This window comes from Crassostrea angulata, chromosome 1 (genome assembly GCF_025612915.1).
Source record: "Crassostrea angulata isolate pt1a10 chromosome 1, ASM2561291v2, whole genome shotgun sequence".
Lineage (NCBI taxonomy): Eukaryota > Metazoa > Mollusca > Bivalvia > Ostreida > Ostreidae > Magallana > Magallana angulata.
Window position 1 is genome coordinate 14,476,459 of NC_069111.1, and position 14,481 is coordinate 14,490,939.

General features: G+C 32.7%; 1 protein-coding gene across 2 annotated transcripts in view; it reads right to left on the bottom strand.

The window, feature by feature from the left end:
• Positions 1–14,481, bottom strand: part of LOC128181797 (secretion-regulating guanine nucleotide exchange factor-like) — a 36,856-nt gene that overhangs the window by 8,609 nt on the left and 13,766 nt on the right. For both annotated transcript variants that reach the window (XM_052850332.1, XM_052850341.1), the window contains one exon: positions 4,264–4,362. In XM_052850332.1, coding sequence (XP_052706292.1) covers positions 4,264–4,362 — 99 coding nt within the window. The remainder of the gene's footprint in view (positions 1–4,263; positions 4,363–14,481) is intronic.

Below are 14,481 nucleotides of genomic sequence, written 5' to 3' on the forward strand. Positions count from 1 at the left end.
CAAATAGTTTTTAAAAAGAAGATTTTTAAAGATTTTTTCTAAATATTTCTATGTAAAAATTCATCCCCCATTGTAGCCTCACCATACCCTCGGACTATGATTTAAACAAACTTGAATCTGTACGATCTGGGGATGCTTCCACTCAAATTTGGGCTTTCCTGGCCTAATAGTTTTGTGAAGAAGATTTTTAAAGATTTTCTCTACATATAAAAATATTTCCCCCCTTGTGGCCCCGCCCTACCCCCAGGGACCATGATTTGAACAAACTTGAATCTACACTATCTAAGGATGCTTACATGTAAATTTGAGCTTTCCTGGCCTAATAGTTTTTAAAAAAATTTTTTTTAAAGATTTTCTCTATATATTCCTGTATAAAAATTCATCCCCAAATTGTGGCCCCACCCTACCCACAGGGACCATGATTTGAACAAACTTGAATCTACACTATCCGAGGATGTTTCCACTCAAATTTGAGCTTTCTAGCCGAATAGTTTTTGAGAAGATTTTTGAAAAATGCCAACAAATTTTCAATAATTCTCAATTATCTCCCCTTTAAAGAGGGCGTGGCCCTTCATTTGAACAAACTTGAATCCCCTTCACCCAGTGATGCTTTGTGCCAAATTTGGTTGAAATCTGCCCAGTGGTTCTGGAGAAGAAGAATATAATATGAAAAGTTTACAACGACAACGCCGCCAAAACCAACGACAACAGACAACGGACAAATTTGATCAGAAAAGCTCACTTAAGCTTTCAGCTCAGGTGAGCTAAAAATTCATTTATGTAGTAAATTTACCAAAAATAAATGTTAGACCACAATCCCCCCCCCCCCCCCCCCACACACACACACATTGCCCCCTGCAAACACATTTTGTTACGGCGACCCCTCCCCCACTAATCATGGATAAATAAACATCAGAATATTTTGAGAACAGTAACAATGAAAGCCTGTACATGTAGTTGCAATAAAGAAGATTGTAAATAGTGCAAAATTAATGACATACTGCACAATAATTTTCACTGCAGGACTGCTAGGACAGAAGATATAATTATTGATTAAAGTTCTCCGATCCTCAGCCTCTAAGTATTTTTTGTTTCATCATAAAAATGTTATTTATCCTTCAAACTTTATAAATGAAATATAAAAGAGAAATGTATTAATGGTATCCATGCATTTTACAAAGTTATTGCAATTTTGGGCCACGATGAATATAACTGAATAAATAACGTCTGCAAGTTGAGATCAAATTAGAAAATTAGTTGTACTGGTGCATCGTTGCCTCTGATTAAGCACCCTTACCTCTTGGAAGTAAGCCTCCATGGAGCCACTAACCCAAGCAGTTTGTTAAATGGGTTTGCGTAATATTAATACTTCAAGACTTATTAAATTTTTGGATAATTTAGAGTTATTGAACATTGCTAAGGATCGGAGATCGTTTAGGTGGTATTGGACATATGTCGATATTTATGTGGATAAAAATGTGTTCTTTATATTATCGGTATATAGTTATATTAAAATTAAAAATACCTCCATCGTTTTAGAATTAACAGACACATAGTTTATGCTCTATCCCATTGTGCTAAGCCGTTAGGTAACATTATTTTGCGGGAAAATATTAATTTATATTTTACACTGTATTTGTTTAGTTCAGTAGGGAGTACATCACAGCTAGTATGCAGTGTCCCATACCACTTTAAAGCTGAAATTTGTGCTCTATATGGTAAATTACCTAATAAAATTGCGCAAGGGGTTTTAAAGAATAAAATTGTCATTGTCTGAAGTTACGTACACAACACAGGTCTACAGGTTGCATTGAGCGGGTACTTAAGTTTTCCCCAGCTCTTAATTTGGTTTGATGGGTTTCACATGGTGTACATCACATGTGTTTTCAATATGCAGAATAGGATTAACTAAAGTGAATAAACGTTTCTTTTGTGGTGATCAGCTAAAGAAATTCATATGCTCTAATTGGATTATCATTATGATGTTGACAAATATAGGAAAGTATCATACTTGTAGTAGTGCAATATTACGAGACAAAGTTATACAAAACAGTGAAGTTTTACTTTCACTTTCTAAAAAGTGCCAGAATACTTGATCATCATCTTTATTTAAATAAGCTTATCATCGTAAACTTTCCTATTGCAGTTGTACAGTTTCTGTTACTTTAATTTCAAAAGTTATCTTTTCATTTGTCAGACTTACACCATTGAGTTAACCCCATATTGACCCTATAATATTTTGTATTAAATTTGTGTATTAATAAAATAAGTGTAAAGACTTATCATGTTTATATGAGTTAAAGGAGGGAGGGGAAGGGGGCTTAACCCTTCTTAACCCTTCCCCATCCCCAGGATGTGTGGATTAGATACATTTCTAGTGAGAATGAAGGCATGCCGCAGCTTTTTTTTTCACTCATTAAACCCCCTACCCCATCAGTACACACCAGTAATAGAAAAAGAGTTAATGATTGCAATTTTCTTTTGCTTATTCTTTTTTGTCAAGAGATACAATGTCATGTATATGGTATGTCAAGATTTATGACTCATGAAAATTTGTGCATATTAATCCTGATTGTTAACAAATATACATGTATAATTAAATGTATATATTTACATCTACCAAGTATAATCCCCTCTATTTCTTACGGAAACTTATTGATAATTCATAGCTCTATAGAAACAGCCAGACTGAAATCTATATGCCTTATTTATCGATTGGTCCAAACCTACAGTGACCGAAGTAAAACCTTCAACTGAATAAAATATTCATCATCATCATGATGTCAAACTCAAATTCCCATAGGAGACGATTTGGCTGTTTCTTTTTGCTAATGTACTACATGTATTTAGTGAATTTTACTTACTTTTTACAATCACTTTATTTATTTGTTAAAAGAAAGATGTAAATATAAACAATTAAATGATTTCTTTGGTGATTCATGCAGGTTATGAAGGTAGCGATCATTGCAGAAAAAGTTTACATAACCCGCTAACTCGGGTTATGTATTTTTTTCTGCAACATCATGTGTACCACCTTCATATCCTGCATGATTTCTGTCGTTACAGATGTTATTACATGTAATAGATCTGTGCAAACAGTGCAATAGATCTTGATTGTGGGCCTGATTGAGTTAGCATACCCTTTTTGTTTCTAAATTCATACGCAATTTTAAGGACCTGATTAATTACTACTATTTAAATTGAAACAACTCTTCAGACTTCTTGAAGATACGTTTTACCTTTATTTTTAACACCTCTGCCATCCTATCGGAGCCAATGTTGTACACTTCTATACATGTGCACTTGCCACTGACCCACTTTTGAAAATGTGGGTTGCAGTACGCCAAACACAAATCTTTTTTTAAAGATGGCCTTTTGCTTAAAAAACGGTATAAAGTACATGGCTCCCAGGAGTCATTTTTAAACCACTAATAACTGTTGAGATCCCCGGTAACCCTAAACCGTATTTATTCTTGCTCCTGTGTCATTGCTTATCAATTGGTATGTACAATTTATGCCCCCTATGAAGATGCCCAGTGACTTTCCAGAGTTGGAATTAAGTATTTTATCTTATTCATATGTAGTGTTTGAACTATGTACATATACAGGTCATTCCTAGCCCTAGCCCAATGATGACCCTGCTTTGGTTTTTTACAGCAATGTTTTTGTTGACTTGACTTTATAATTTCCCCAATTATATAAAGTATTTTGTTTATCTTTAAGATTAAAAAGCAAATTCCAAAATCTTTATTTACATCTTAAGGAAAAAAAAATCAAGAAATGATTTTGCTACTGTAAAAATGTAAGAAGAGACTCTGAATCTCTCCACAATCCCCCCAACCCCAACCCCTTTCCTGAAAACATGAATAGTCAAATATTTTTAAAATATTTTCAAAATAATCGAAATCCCCACTCCTTAACCATATATACTTTTGTTTCTTGAACCATGACCATGTCAAGGCTAATCTTATGGTATCAGTAGGTCATCGCCTCTGGGGGTAACCATGAGCCCCTACCCCAGGGTTGTCTCTAAGACCCGGGGGGGGGGGGGGGGAATTCTTCTGCCTGTAATGCCTTACCTACCCGGCAATTATTGCATTTCAAATACAATCTAACTATAAGCTAGACGCCCATACCCCCCTTCTACTCGTTTATTTCTTCTTTCTACTTTAATTTTTAGAGACAACCCTGCTACCCCCACCCCAAAAGTTGTTGTGTGATGAGTTTCTGATATACAAGTAATAAACAGGTGAAATACATTACCTAGAACAGGTGTCTCTAAAGACTTCGTTATCATTTGGTTCAGTAATTCTTCATCCTTGATTTTTCTTCTCGTTCCCCAACAGAAGATCTTCCCTTCGGCTGTAAAAATTTTAAATAAATATCTTAACAAACATACATCTAAATAGTAGTTACAACTTACTCCTACATGGATATCAAGAGCCTGGCCACTACATTTAAATGGTTTAACATTGATTGATTGATTGCCTCTCACTGACGAAACTTCATCAAAGCTGAAGGTACATAATAAACCTTCCAATTTTGTTAAACTTGATTGCATAGTGTAGTATTCCCTTTGTTGTCTTAAATTTTGTGCATTTATCCATTCTCGTTTTATGTGCATTTCTGCTTGTAAATATCAATAAATGCATTAGGCCATCCTTAAAAAAAATTTTTGTTTGGAATTGCCGCCTGGAAGTTTCTAGACCCAGGAGGGAGGGAAGGAATTTTTTTTATATTTTTCAAACTTGAAGTTTAACTAGTGAAAAATTGGTTAAAAATAAAAATCTCCATATTAAAAAAAAGTTCTTTATTTTTTGCTAATAAAATTCTATCAATGGGGGTATTTCAATGAGATGGGAGGCAATTCAAAACAAACTCTAATTTTATTTTGGCTTTAACCTGTAAATTTTATATTTATGCATAAAAGTTTGATAATTTCATCGCAACCGAGTTTCACAGTGATGCAAGATTAACGTCCACACAGGTGAGACCTCTACAGTGAAATATTTTAAACTGTTAAGAGGTCTGTGGCTTACATAGAGATTGTACGGATAGCAGCAATGAAAGATAAATATAGTGGACCATGCCTTTTACGAGAAGTTTTAAAATACTCTTTAATCTATATATTTAGTACCAAGTCGTATCAGGCTTTGAACTTGATACACTTGATTGTACAATTGCTTTAAATTAAATCGGAATTCTCAAATCTCATTAAAAAAAGTACATATTAGTTATAATGCAAAAAAGGTATCTATTTGAGTTGTTCTCAACAGAAATCTGTTTCCTTAAATAAAGTGAGGGAATAGCAACAGGTGAATACTGTTCGTGCCAGTTGAAAAGTTCTTGACTATGAAATGCGAAGCATGTGTCATTTGAATTGCTGCCATTAACCAATTAAGCCTGAAGAATGAATAATGCTTAATGTCCATCTGGCAATTGAAAGTACAGTCAAACCTCGTTATCTCACCAGATTGAAGTGGTTAAAAACTTTGAGATATCCAAGACGAAGTATTCTAGATATCAAGGGTAAATTACTAAAAGTAGAAGTGGTTGTGACTTACAAATCACTTCGACATATCCATTGTATTCGAGATATCGGTGTTCAAGATACCGAAGTTCAATATTATTAAGGAGGATTGAAATGTCATTGGCAGAAAGCAAAGAATACATTGCTAAATATATGTATTTCCAGACAATACAATAATGTGTTTAATGACAAAATAGATTTATTTAAAATACAGTGAATCAAATGATTTATTGTTAAGATATTTTGTTACAAACATGTCTTAGCTTCCCTATTCATTCCAAGCATAATGCCCACATATTGAACTTTTGACTTGGTGTTAATATTTCATCATTTTCAAATTGGATACTTGAATCCTTTGAAATCTTATATAAAGAAAAAATATATGATAAAATATTAACACCAAGTCAAAAGTTCAACATGTGGGCACTATGATGGGAAGTTAAGACACTTCATTATCATTGCTTTTTTATAACTGAAAACCAATGATCAATGAAAAAAATATCTTAACAATAAATGCATGGCAGCCGCATTATACAATTCAAATGACACTTCGCATTTCATAGTCAAGAACTTTTCAACTGGTACGAACAGTATTCACCTGTTGCTATTCCTTCACTTTATTTAAGGAAACAGATTTCTGTAGAGAACAACTCAAATTGATACCTTTTTGCATTCTAACTATAATATGTACTTTTTTTATGAGATTTGAGAATTCCGATTTAGTTTAAAGCAATTGTACAATCAAGTGTATCAAGTTCAAAGCCTGATACGACTTAGTACTGAATATATAGATTAAAGAGTGACACAATTGTTTAATTAGTGTTGGGCAACTACTTCATAAATCAAGGGGGTGAATTAGGTACTTGGTACCATTCGATTCCATAATTAAAATTCAATAGAGTCAAAATTCTATTTTATATTTTATTATTTTTTTTCCCCCTTTTGTGATTTTTTTTTTCTGATTAATTGATTTAGCTGGCAGACTGACCATTTCTTGCTGTTTGTAGCATACGAGGGTTGTCCCAAAATAATGTAGACAGGACACATAATTTTTAATCTGTCCACAGCAATTTCATTAGACTTCTGTGTTTTCTTCAATGACCCTTTGGCAAACAATGCTGAAAAGTTCAAATCTGTACTTTATTTATTTCTCGAGAAAATGAATAATTAGTAACAACAAGTTTTGTCAGGCAGTGCAATATGCGATGTAGAAAATTTCCAGTTTTACGTTGTTGCTAAACCCTCCTTATCGCTTACGATAACATTTACGTTTCATTTCCGAAAATGTCTTAGAAAAAATATTATCTTTGAACATGTACCCTGCTTGCACATTCATATATATATATTTCTAGTTTTGTATTTTTTAAATATTTTCCAAGTACAAACGATCTGTCGGCTCCAAACTTGCCCCGTATTACTTGTTGTCTAACGTCTGTCTTACCGAAATGTGTCGTTCAACATTTTGACGTCCATTGATATCGTTCGGGGTTTCTTTTTTCCACTTATTGTCATCATACTTGTTCAAATAGTTACAATGTTGTTTAACTACTTATTCACAAAACGCATTTCTCATCAATTTTGTTAATTTCATTTACTTCCAAAGCCGCTTAGGATTTATTTCATGGTCTTTACAAAATTGTATCAGTTACTGCTGCGCCGCCTTAAACGCTGACAACGTCATTTTATTACCAGTTAACTTTTCAACTTGTCACAAAACGCGCTATAAAATATTTAAAAGTTTTGTTATAGCCAAAACATTTTCTGAGTAAATAATAGAATTATTATCAAATATCAGTGATTGTTTTATTTGAATTTTTTCACTCGAAAAGTACTATTCCTCCCAATTTTCAATTCATTATGTTGATTTTAACTTTTTGTTTTTGACATTGCGCCGCATGTCGAATTTCTGATCTAACATGCTTTCATTTCACTAATTTAATCTCAAACAATGTTCGATTTTAAAACATTATTTGAATGCAAATTTCTTGAACCCTTTGTGGCACAAATTTCATCTTCCTTTGTCTTCGATTAACTGAATAACGCCACTTGTCTACGCTATTTTGGGACAACCCTCGTACTTACCTCGACCCCCCACCCTCTCACCTCCTACGAGAGTCTCTTCAGTTCCTCTACTCCTTATATACCTTGGCATTCAGTCAAAAGTGTCTCACCACAAAATCCCCCTCCTCCCTCCCCTTAAAACCCCCCCCAAAAAACAACAACAACAAAACCCCAAAACTAAGCAAAATAATAAACAATTATATGTACAAACTAAATTGTATTTTGAAAATGTAAAAATTGAAGCATCGTTTAATTAATCAATTTATTCTTCATTTTTTTCCAATGCAACCTGGCCCAGTTCAATAAAACAGTACTCTACTCGTTCTCAAAATTAAGGGTCACTGAACTCATTCTGATTGCATGTTCAAGTGTCTAGATAAGAGGTTCCTTCCTCCTAAAATAAAACATGATTGTGTATTAACCTACTTTTATTGAACTAAGTCAGATAATACATTTTTCAACAATTGAAAATTTACTGGTCTGCTTCTTTCTCCAATAGATAAATTTGTTTGGACAGAAGTAATTCATGCCTTTTGTCAAAAATGCACCAATACCATTATAACTAAATGCAAATCAGGCATATTTCTGTCACATGCCAAATTCAAATCTCTATAAATCAACCTAATTCTGACCCACTTCTTGAGAAGACGTCAATTTTTGAAGGTCATTAAACAGGTCAATTTGAATTTTTTTCCTTAAGAACAAGTTAAAAGATGGGGATTAATAATCAAGATAATTTTAATTTTGATTTTACAACAATGGAAAAGGGGAATATTTACTCATTTTGGTCTAAACATATTACATGTACCCCTTCCCAAACTCAATCATCTTTTTATTTCCTTTCCAAGACCAAATAAAGAAATTATTTCTTCCCTGAACAATCTTTTACTGGGTATATGAATTTATATGAAGTTCAGAAATAGATAAAGTCAAGAGACAACAAGTTACTCAAACCTATTTAAAAGGTAGAATTAAAATGTTGGATATTATTATTTAGTGTCATTAAAATGTTCTTGGATTAAGATTCTGGTTAACAAAAGTCAGCAAGACTAATGGATAGATATTTTTTTTGGAAATTCATGGCAACAAAGTGGTTAAACATTAGAGAGGTTGAGATTTTAAACGTGCACGGGTACGCGGACATGTGTTAAAACTACACGTACACGTTTTTGTAATTTATCAGTTGATATTTCTTAACTTGTAGGATATAAATGTGTACGTAAATCGACGCAGTTTTGTGACATGAATTTATTTAGTTAATTCCAAATGAATGGTAAATTTCTTATCAATTTTCATGCAAATGAAGTTTAAAAATCTATATAATGTATCCCAAGAATACATTCATTCATCAATAAGATTTTATTTGTTGTAAAAAGCTACACGTTTGTACTTACCTGTAGACGACACTCTTCAAGTTTAGAGAACGTGTAGAAACCATGTCGTCACAAAAACTGATGATGTTATACGCGAAGAATTTAGGTGATTCCCCTAGTTCACGTACATGTACCCGTACACGTTTGAAATTTCAACCTCTCTATTTATTACATTTTGGTGACAAATATGTACAAAACATAATAATTCATAGCAACAATTTTTACAATTTCAGACTGATCATAAATAGTATTGTTTTCATCCAACTCCACCTTCTTGATAGTTTTATTTTAAAAACTTCGAGGTTCCAGACTGCAGAAATATTTGGTAGGTTTTTCCCCTTTTTCTACCCATTTGGCACACGACCTTATAACATGTCCCTGTAAATTTTTCTTTCCTAAGACTTTCTAGTTCCAATTTTTTTTTACTAACAGGATCAAAATTTTTCTATATCTTTTACAGCAGGTTAATTTTTTTTTACAAAAGTTTGTGTACTTGTAGAGACTCTGTACACATCTACATAAACCATACAGATGTATTAAATCCCTATATTTTCAGAGGCTCGATAGAAAGACTTCAGATTCCCTCAAGGGTAATATCAGAACAGAACAGAAAACAAATTCTCCCTAGTTTTAAAAACAAGAAAAATAACAAATCTCCAGGAAGCAATGGATTCACTGTTGAGTTCTTTATATTTTATTGGGAGGATCTTAAGTTGTACATTATATCACCTTTAAATAGCTGATTTATAGTTAATTGCTGATATGATATTTAGTTTAAAAAAGAGCTTCCCATTACTCAAAGGCTTGGAATTATATCCTGTTTACCAGAGGGTAATAAGCCAAGACAATTTTTAAAAAAATTTGCACCCAATTACATTGCTAAATGTCTTGTATAAACTTATCTCATGGTGTATTAGATATAGAATAAGATCTACCCTTGATTATCTTATTTCAGAAACACAGTCAGATTTTATGAAAGGCAGATACATTGGTGAAAACACAAGGTTTATATATGACCTTATGGCATATACAGAGTCATTAAAATTCCTGGCTTACTTGTTCTCATAGATTTCGAAAAGGCATTTGATTCTATTACATGGAAGTTTATTTACAAAGTTTTGAATTTTTGGGGGTTTGCAAAAAATTTAATTAGCTGGGCTAAGATTTTAAATACAAATTTTAAAGCAGCTATTTTGCAATGTTGATATCTGTCTGATCAATTTGACATACAGAAGGGTTGCAGACAAGGAGATCCAATTGCTCCATATCTATTTTTACTGTGTGCAGAGATCTTAGCCATACGTATCAAACCATCGTCGGAACCCACAGGTTTTCTATCCGTTACACTGTTTTAAGCAGTGTAACGGATAGAAAACCCATGGGTTCCGTCGATGTTATCAAACAGAATACAAACATTAAGGGTATTTAGTCAATGGTAAAGAACATAAAATAACTAATATGCAGATGATACAACACTGACACTTGATGGTTCACCAGAGCCTCTTTTTAATTCTCTAGATACTTTAGATTTTTTCTCAAAACTTTCTGGATTAAAAATAAATAGCTCAAAAACCAAGGTGGTTTGGATAGGATCAAGAAAGTTCTCAGATCAGGTTTTTAACCATACTCTATGGAAACTCGATTGGGGTAGTACAACTTTAAATCTGTTAGGGATAGAATTCTGTGTAGAATTAGATAAAATTACTGAATTAAATTACAACATACAACTGCCAAAAATTCTTTCACTGATTCAACAATGGAACAGAAGGATTCTAACTCCTGTTGCTAGAATATAACCATGGCCAAACAGTGGGAAATAGTTGTATAACTATATTATACAGAAGTGGAACTTGCTTTGTATATTATTATTTCATTTTTTTTCTATCCATTTTAATATACAACCTCAGATTCGTTTTACTTTTGATTTTCGAATGAGCGTATGAAAGAGAGATTAAAATGTTCTTAAAAAAATTGACATCAGTTTAACAGAAATTTTTTATGTTTGAATTTGAAAAATGTAAATAAAAAAAAAAAAATTTGTGGACCAACCAACCTCTTTAATGCACAAGTTTTTGATTAAGAATCATAATCCATCACACATCAGGGAGATCCTTAATTATCAATTTCATTTCATAAGAACAGGTAAATATTGGTCTAAGGCGCCACAGTGAAACCACGATACCCAAGTTAATTTTGCCTTGATTAATATTTTAGCAGGCTCTGGCGCTATAAAACTTAGATGAGCTCACTTTGGATTTGATAAAGTCTCACATTAACAAATAGTCTAAGAATATGTAGGCAAAGATCTAATTAAAAGTGAAATAGTATAAGATTTATGGCCTCTAGGCCAGGTGTATACCATCTTGATTGCATAATTCAAAGCAGAAAGATCAGGATCTGGAATGTTTAATTAATTTTTATTTATTCCCTGTATGCTATCATACATAAATCATTTTAAAACAAGAACTTTTGTTTTGTCATAAATCACAGATGGCTAAGATGGAAAAATTTTGTAATTCATTGGTCGACATCACATTGGTATTTTTAACGTTATTTAATTAGTAAAATTAATTCTAACTGAATGGTGACTGCTAACAAAAATTGTAATCACACATTTTTTTAAAACAACTTTAGGCTCACTTGATATTTTTTGTTATTATCTAGACACATTCAATCTTAGGACATCCAAGACCTAATAATAAAACTTAAGATGTATAAATATAAGCAAGAGGCCCATGGGCTACATAACTCACCAGAGCCACCACATTTACACGTCAAGTACATGTATTAACTGCACTAGTTTTGAACTGATTAACCTAATATTTCCTGGCTTATTTTGTGAAAATACTTAATATATTTACAATAAAATTCTTCAAACAATTTATTATAGATTTCATTGCTTAACTTGCCTCAGCCTTTCTCTCAAACACGCTTAAAGACCACTGAATGTGAAATATGTTATGTTCACCTGCAAATCAAGAGTCACCATTTTTACATGTAAACAAACCATGGTACTGCACCTTGGGGGTGTTGTTTTGGTGTTTAAATGAATTTTAGAGGCAACGAAATCTGTAGACACATGTACTAGTAAAATGTCTGAGAATTTCTTTAAGATCATATATTTGTACAGAATGTGTTTGGAAATTAGATTGATTGCCTTATAAAAAAATAAGAGAAAGCTTTAAACATCTTGATTTTACTCTGTAACACCAAAGAAAACAATAACAGCCAGTGGTGCACAGGTAAAGCACCCAAGCCACGTGCAGTGAGTCGTGACTAATTCTGTCTGGCCAGCACGGTCCGTAAAAATCAAAGTGAGTTTGGAACACTGAGTGTTTATACAAGCTACCAATAAAGTGAAGCTCGAGGAAAAAGTGTAAAAGCATTTCAAAAGAGTTTTTAAAGTTTATAATACCGGTACTATGAATTACAGGGATGCTATAGACATTACAACAGAGCTAGGTCATTTTTAAATGATACTGGAGAAATACATGTTGTTTTGTGAATTAAAAATCTATCCTATATATAATGCCAAAAATAATTTTAATGAATATTATTTTCTGGTATTTTCTTAACTGGGTTTCACTGCAAATTCAAAATAGGCAAGATAAATTTTCTGTGTTTACCCTAGATGTCAGCATGCAGTAATGGTTCATTACTGAACAATAAGAAGACTTAATATAACAAGAGGCCCATGGGCCACAAATCGCTCACCTGAACAATAGTCCTTGCATCATTTTTTTTCGAAAGGGTTTATTATGATGTGAACTCTTAATAAATATTGTAAAACTCATATATTTCAAGATTTTGCCATATATTAAACAATATATAAAAAGAAGATAATAACAATTTTATCTTTCGCATGTTGTCACTATTCACAATTGCTCCACCTGTAAAATACATTTTATTAATGTATATAAAAATCATATGCTAGGAAAGGGGAAAACTGAAAAGCTCATAAAAAAAAACTACCTACCCTATTTTAAAATCTGATGAAATAGGAAACACACATATTTGTTTTTCTTGCCTTAGCAGTGTCCGAGAACCTTACTGGAGTGCGACCATTTCTCGCCGAGTACCATTTCTCGCCAGTATATTGTGACGTCAGTTTTCGTATATAATTTTATGTGTTGATAAAATGACGCCACAATGTCCCGGCGAGAAATGGTACTCGGCGAGAACTGGTCGCACGCCAGTAATATAACAATAAATATTGTTCTTTATAGTTCATATTTTACAAATAAGGGTCCATAAAAATCAGTCTAACAATTTTGATGTTGATTGGCCTGCCAATTTATCGTAAAAATTGTTAGACTGCTATCACAGCTTAAAATTAAAATTATGTTTACTCCAAATGCAATACAGTCATGCAAACTAATTATTATTAATAAACAAAACATTGAAAAACAAAAACAATTTCTTTTATTTCATTTTATGCTTGTCAAAATGTAGCATCAACATGATATAAACGTCTGTAGAACATCTAACCCCGATTTTAATCTTTCATTGCAAAAACAAATCGTAGTAACATTGTTCTCCGATATCAGTACCATTCATATTTACCAAGGTCGTGGTTGCACTTGTTTGATTCGATCGGTAAACTTTACAATTAAATTACGCAACAATTATTCCAATAATCGATGACAAATTAAATAGCTGTAAGTATAAAAAAAAAAGAATCTTGGAAACGCGGTGTAAAAACAAATGGCATGGTGATTATGCTGATAGTTTACTGTAGAGCTGAATTCGGAAGTACGATTTACCACTATTTCATAAAATATTCTTTATATCATTCTTCGTTAAAAACGTTACTTTTATAGTTAAACCGGCAAATCACAAACTTTTCTTTTGTCAAAATTGACGTCTGAAATCTTCTTCAAAATGGCGGTTAGTTAGTACAAACAAAGAGCTTCCGTTTCGTAATTCCGAATAACGAGCCCGATCTTATATAAATGAACACACGATCAGAACACGCTTACAACACATAGTTTGAACCCTTCTAAGGGTCCCAGTATTAGACTGAGGGTCACCATTTTTACAATTTAGAATCTGCCTTATATATAGAAGTTGTCATATAAATATTGGTAATATTGTAGCAGCGGTTCTTGAGAAGAAGATTTTAAAAGATACCCCCCCCCTTTTTTCACAGTTTCATGATTATTTCTCGTTTAAAAAGGGATTGCCCTTTGAATTTTACAATTTATAATCTCCTTAATATAATAATGCTTTCTGCCAAATTTCGTTAAAATTGGATGAGTGGTTTTGGAGAAGAAGTTGAAAATGTGAAAAGTTTACAGACGGACGGACAGACAGACGGACGGACGGACGACGGACAACGGGTGATCAGAAAAGCTCACTTGAACCTTCGGTTCAGGTGAGCTAAAAAGTGGCAGTATTGACTTCTTGTATTGTACCATGCAAACAAAAAAAATAGTTTTCTGAACATGTACAGCAACACAAGTTGTAATTGCACACTAGTAGTCATAGAAATAATAAAATTTAAAATGATTGTAAGTG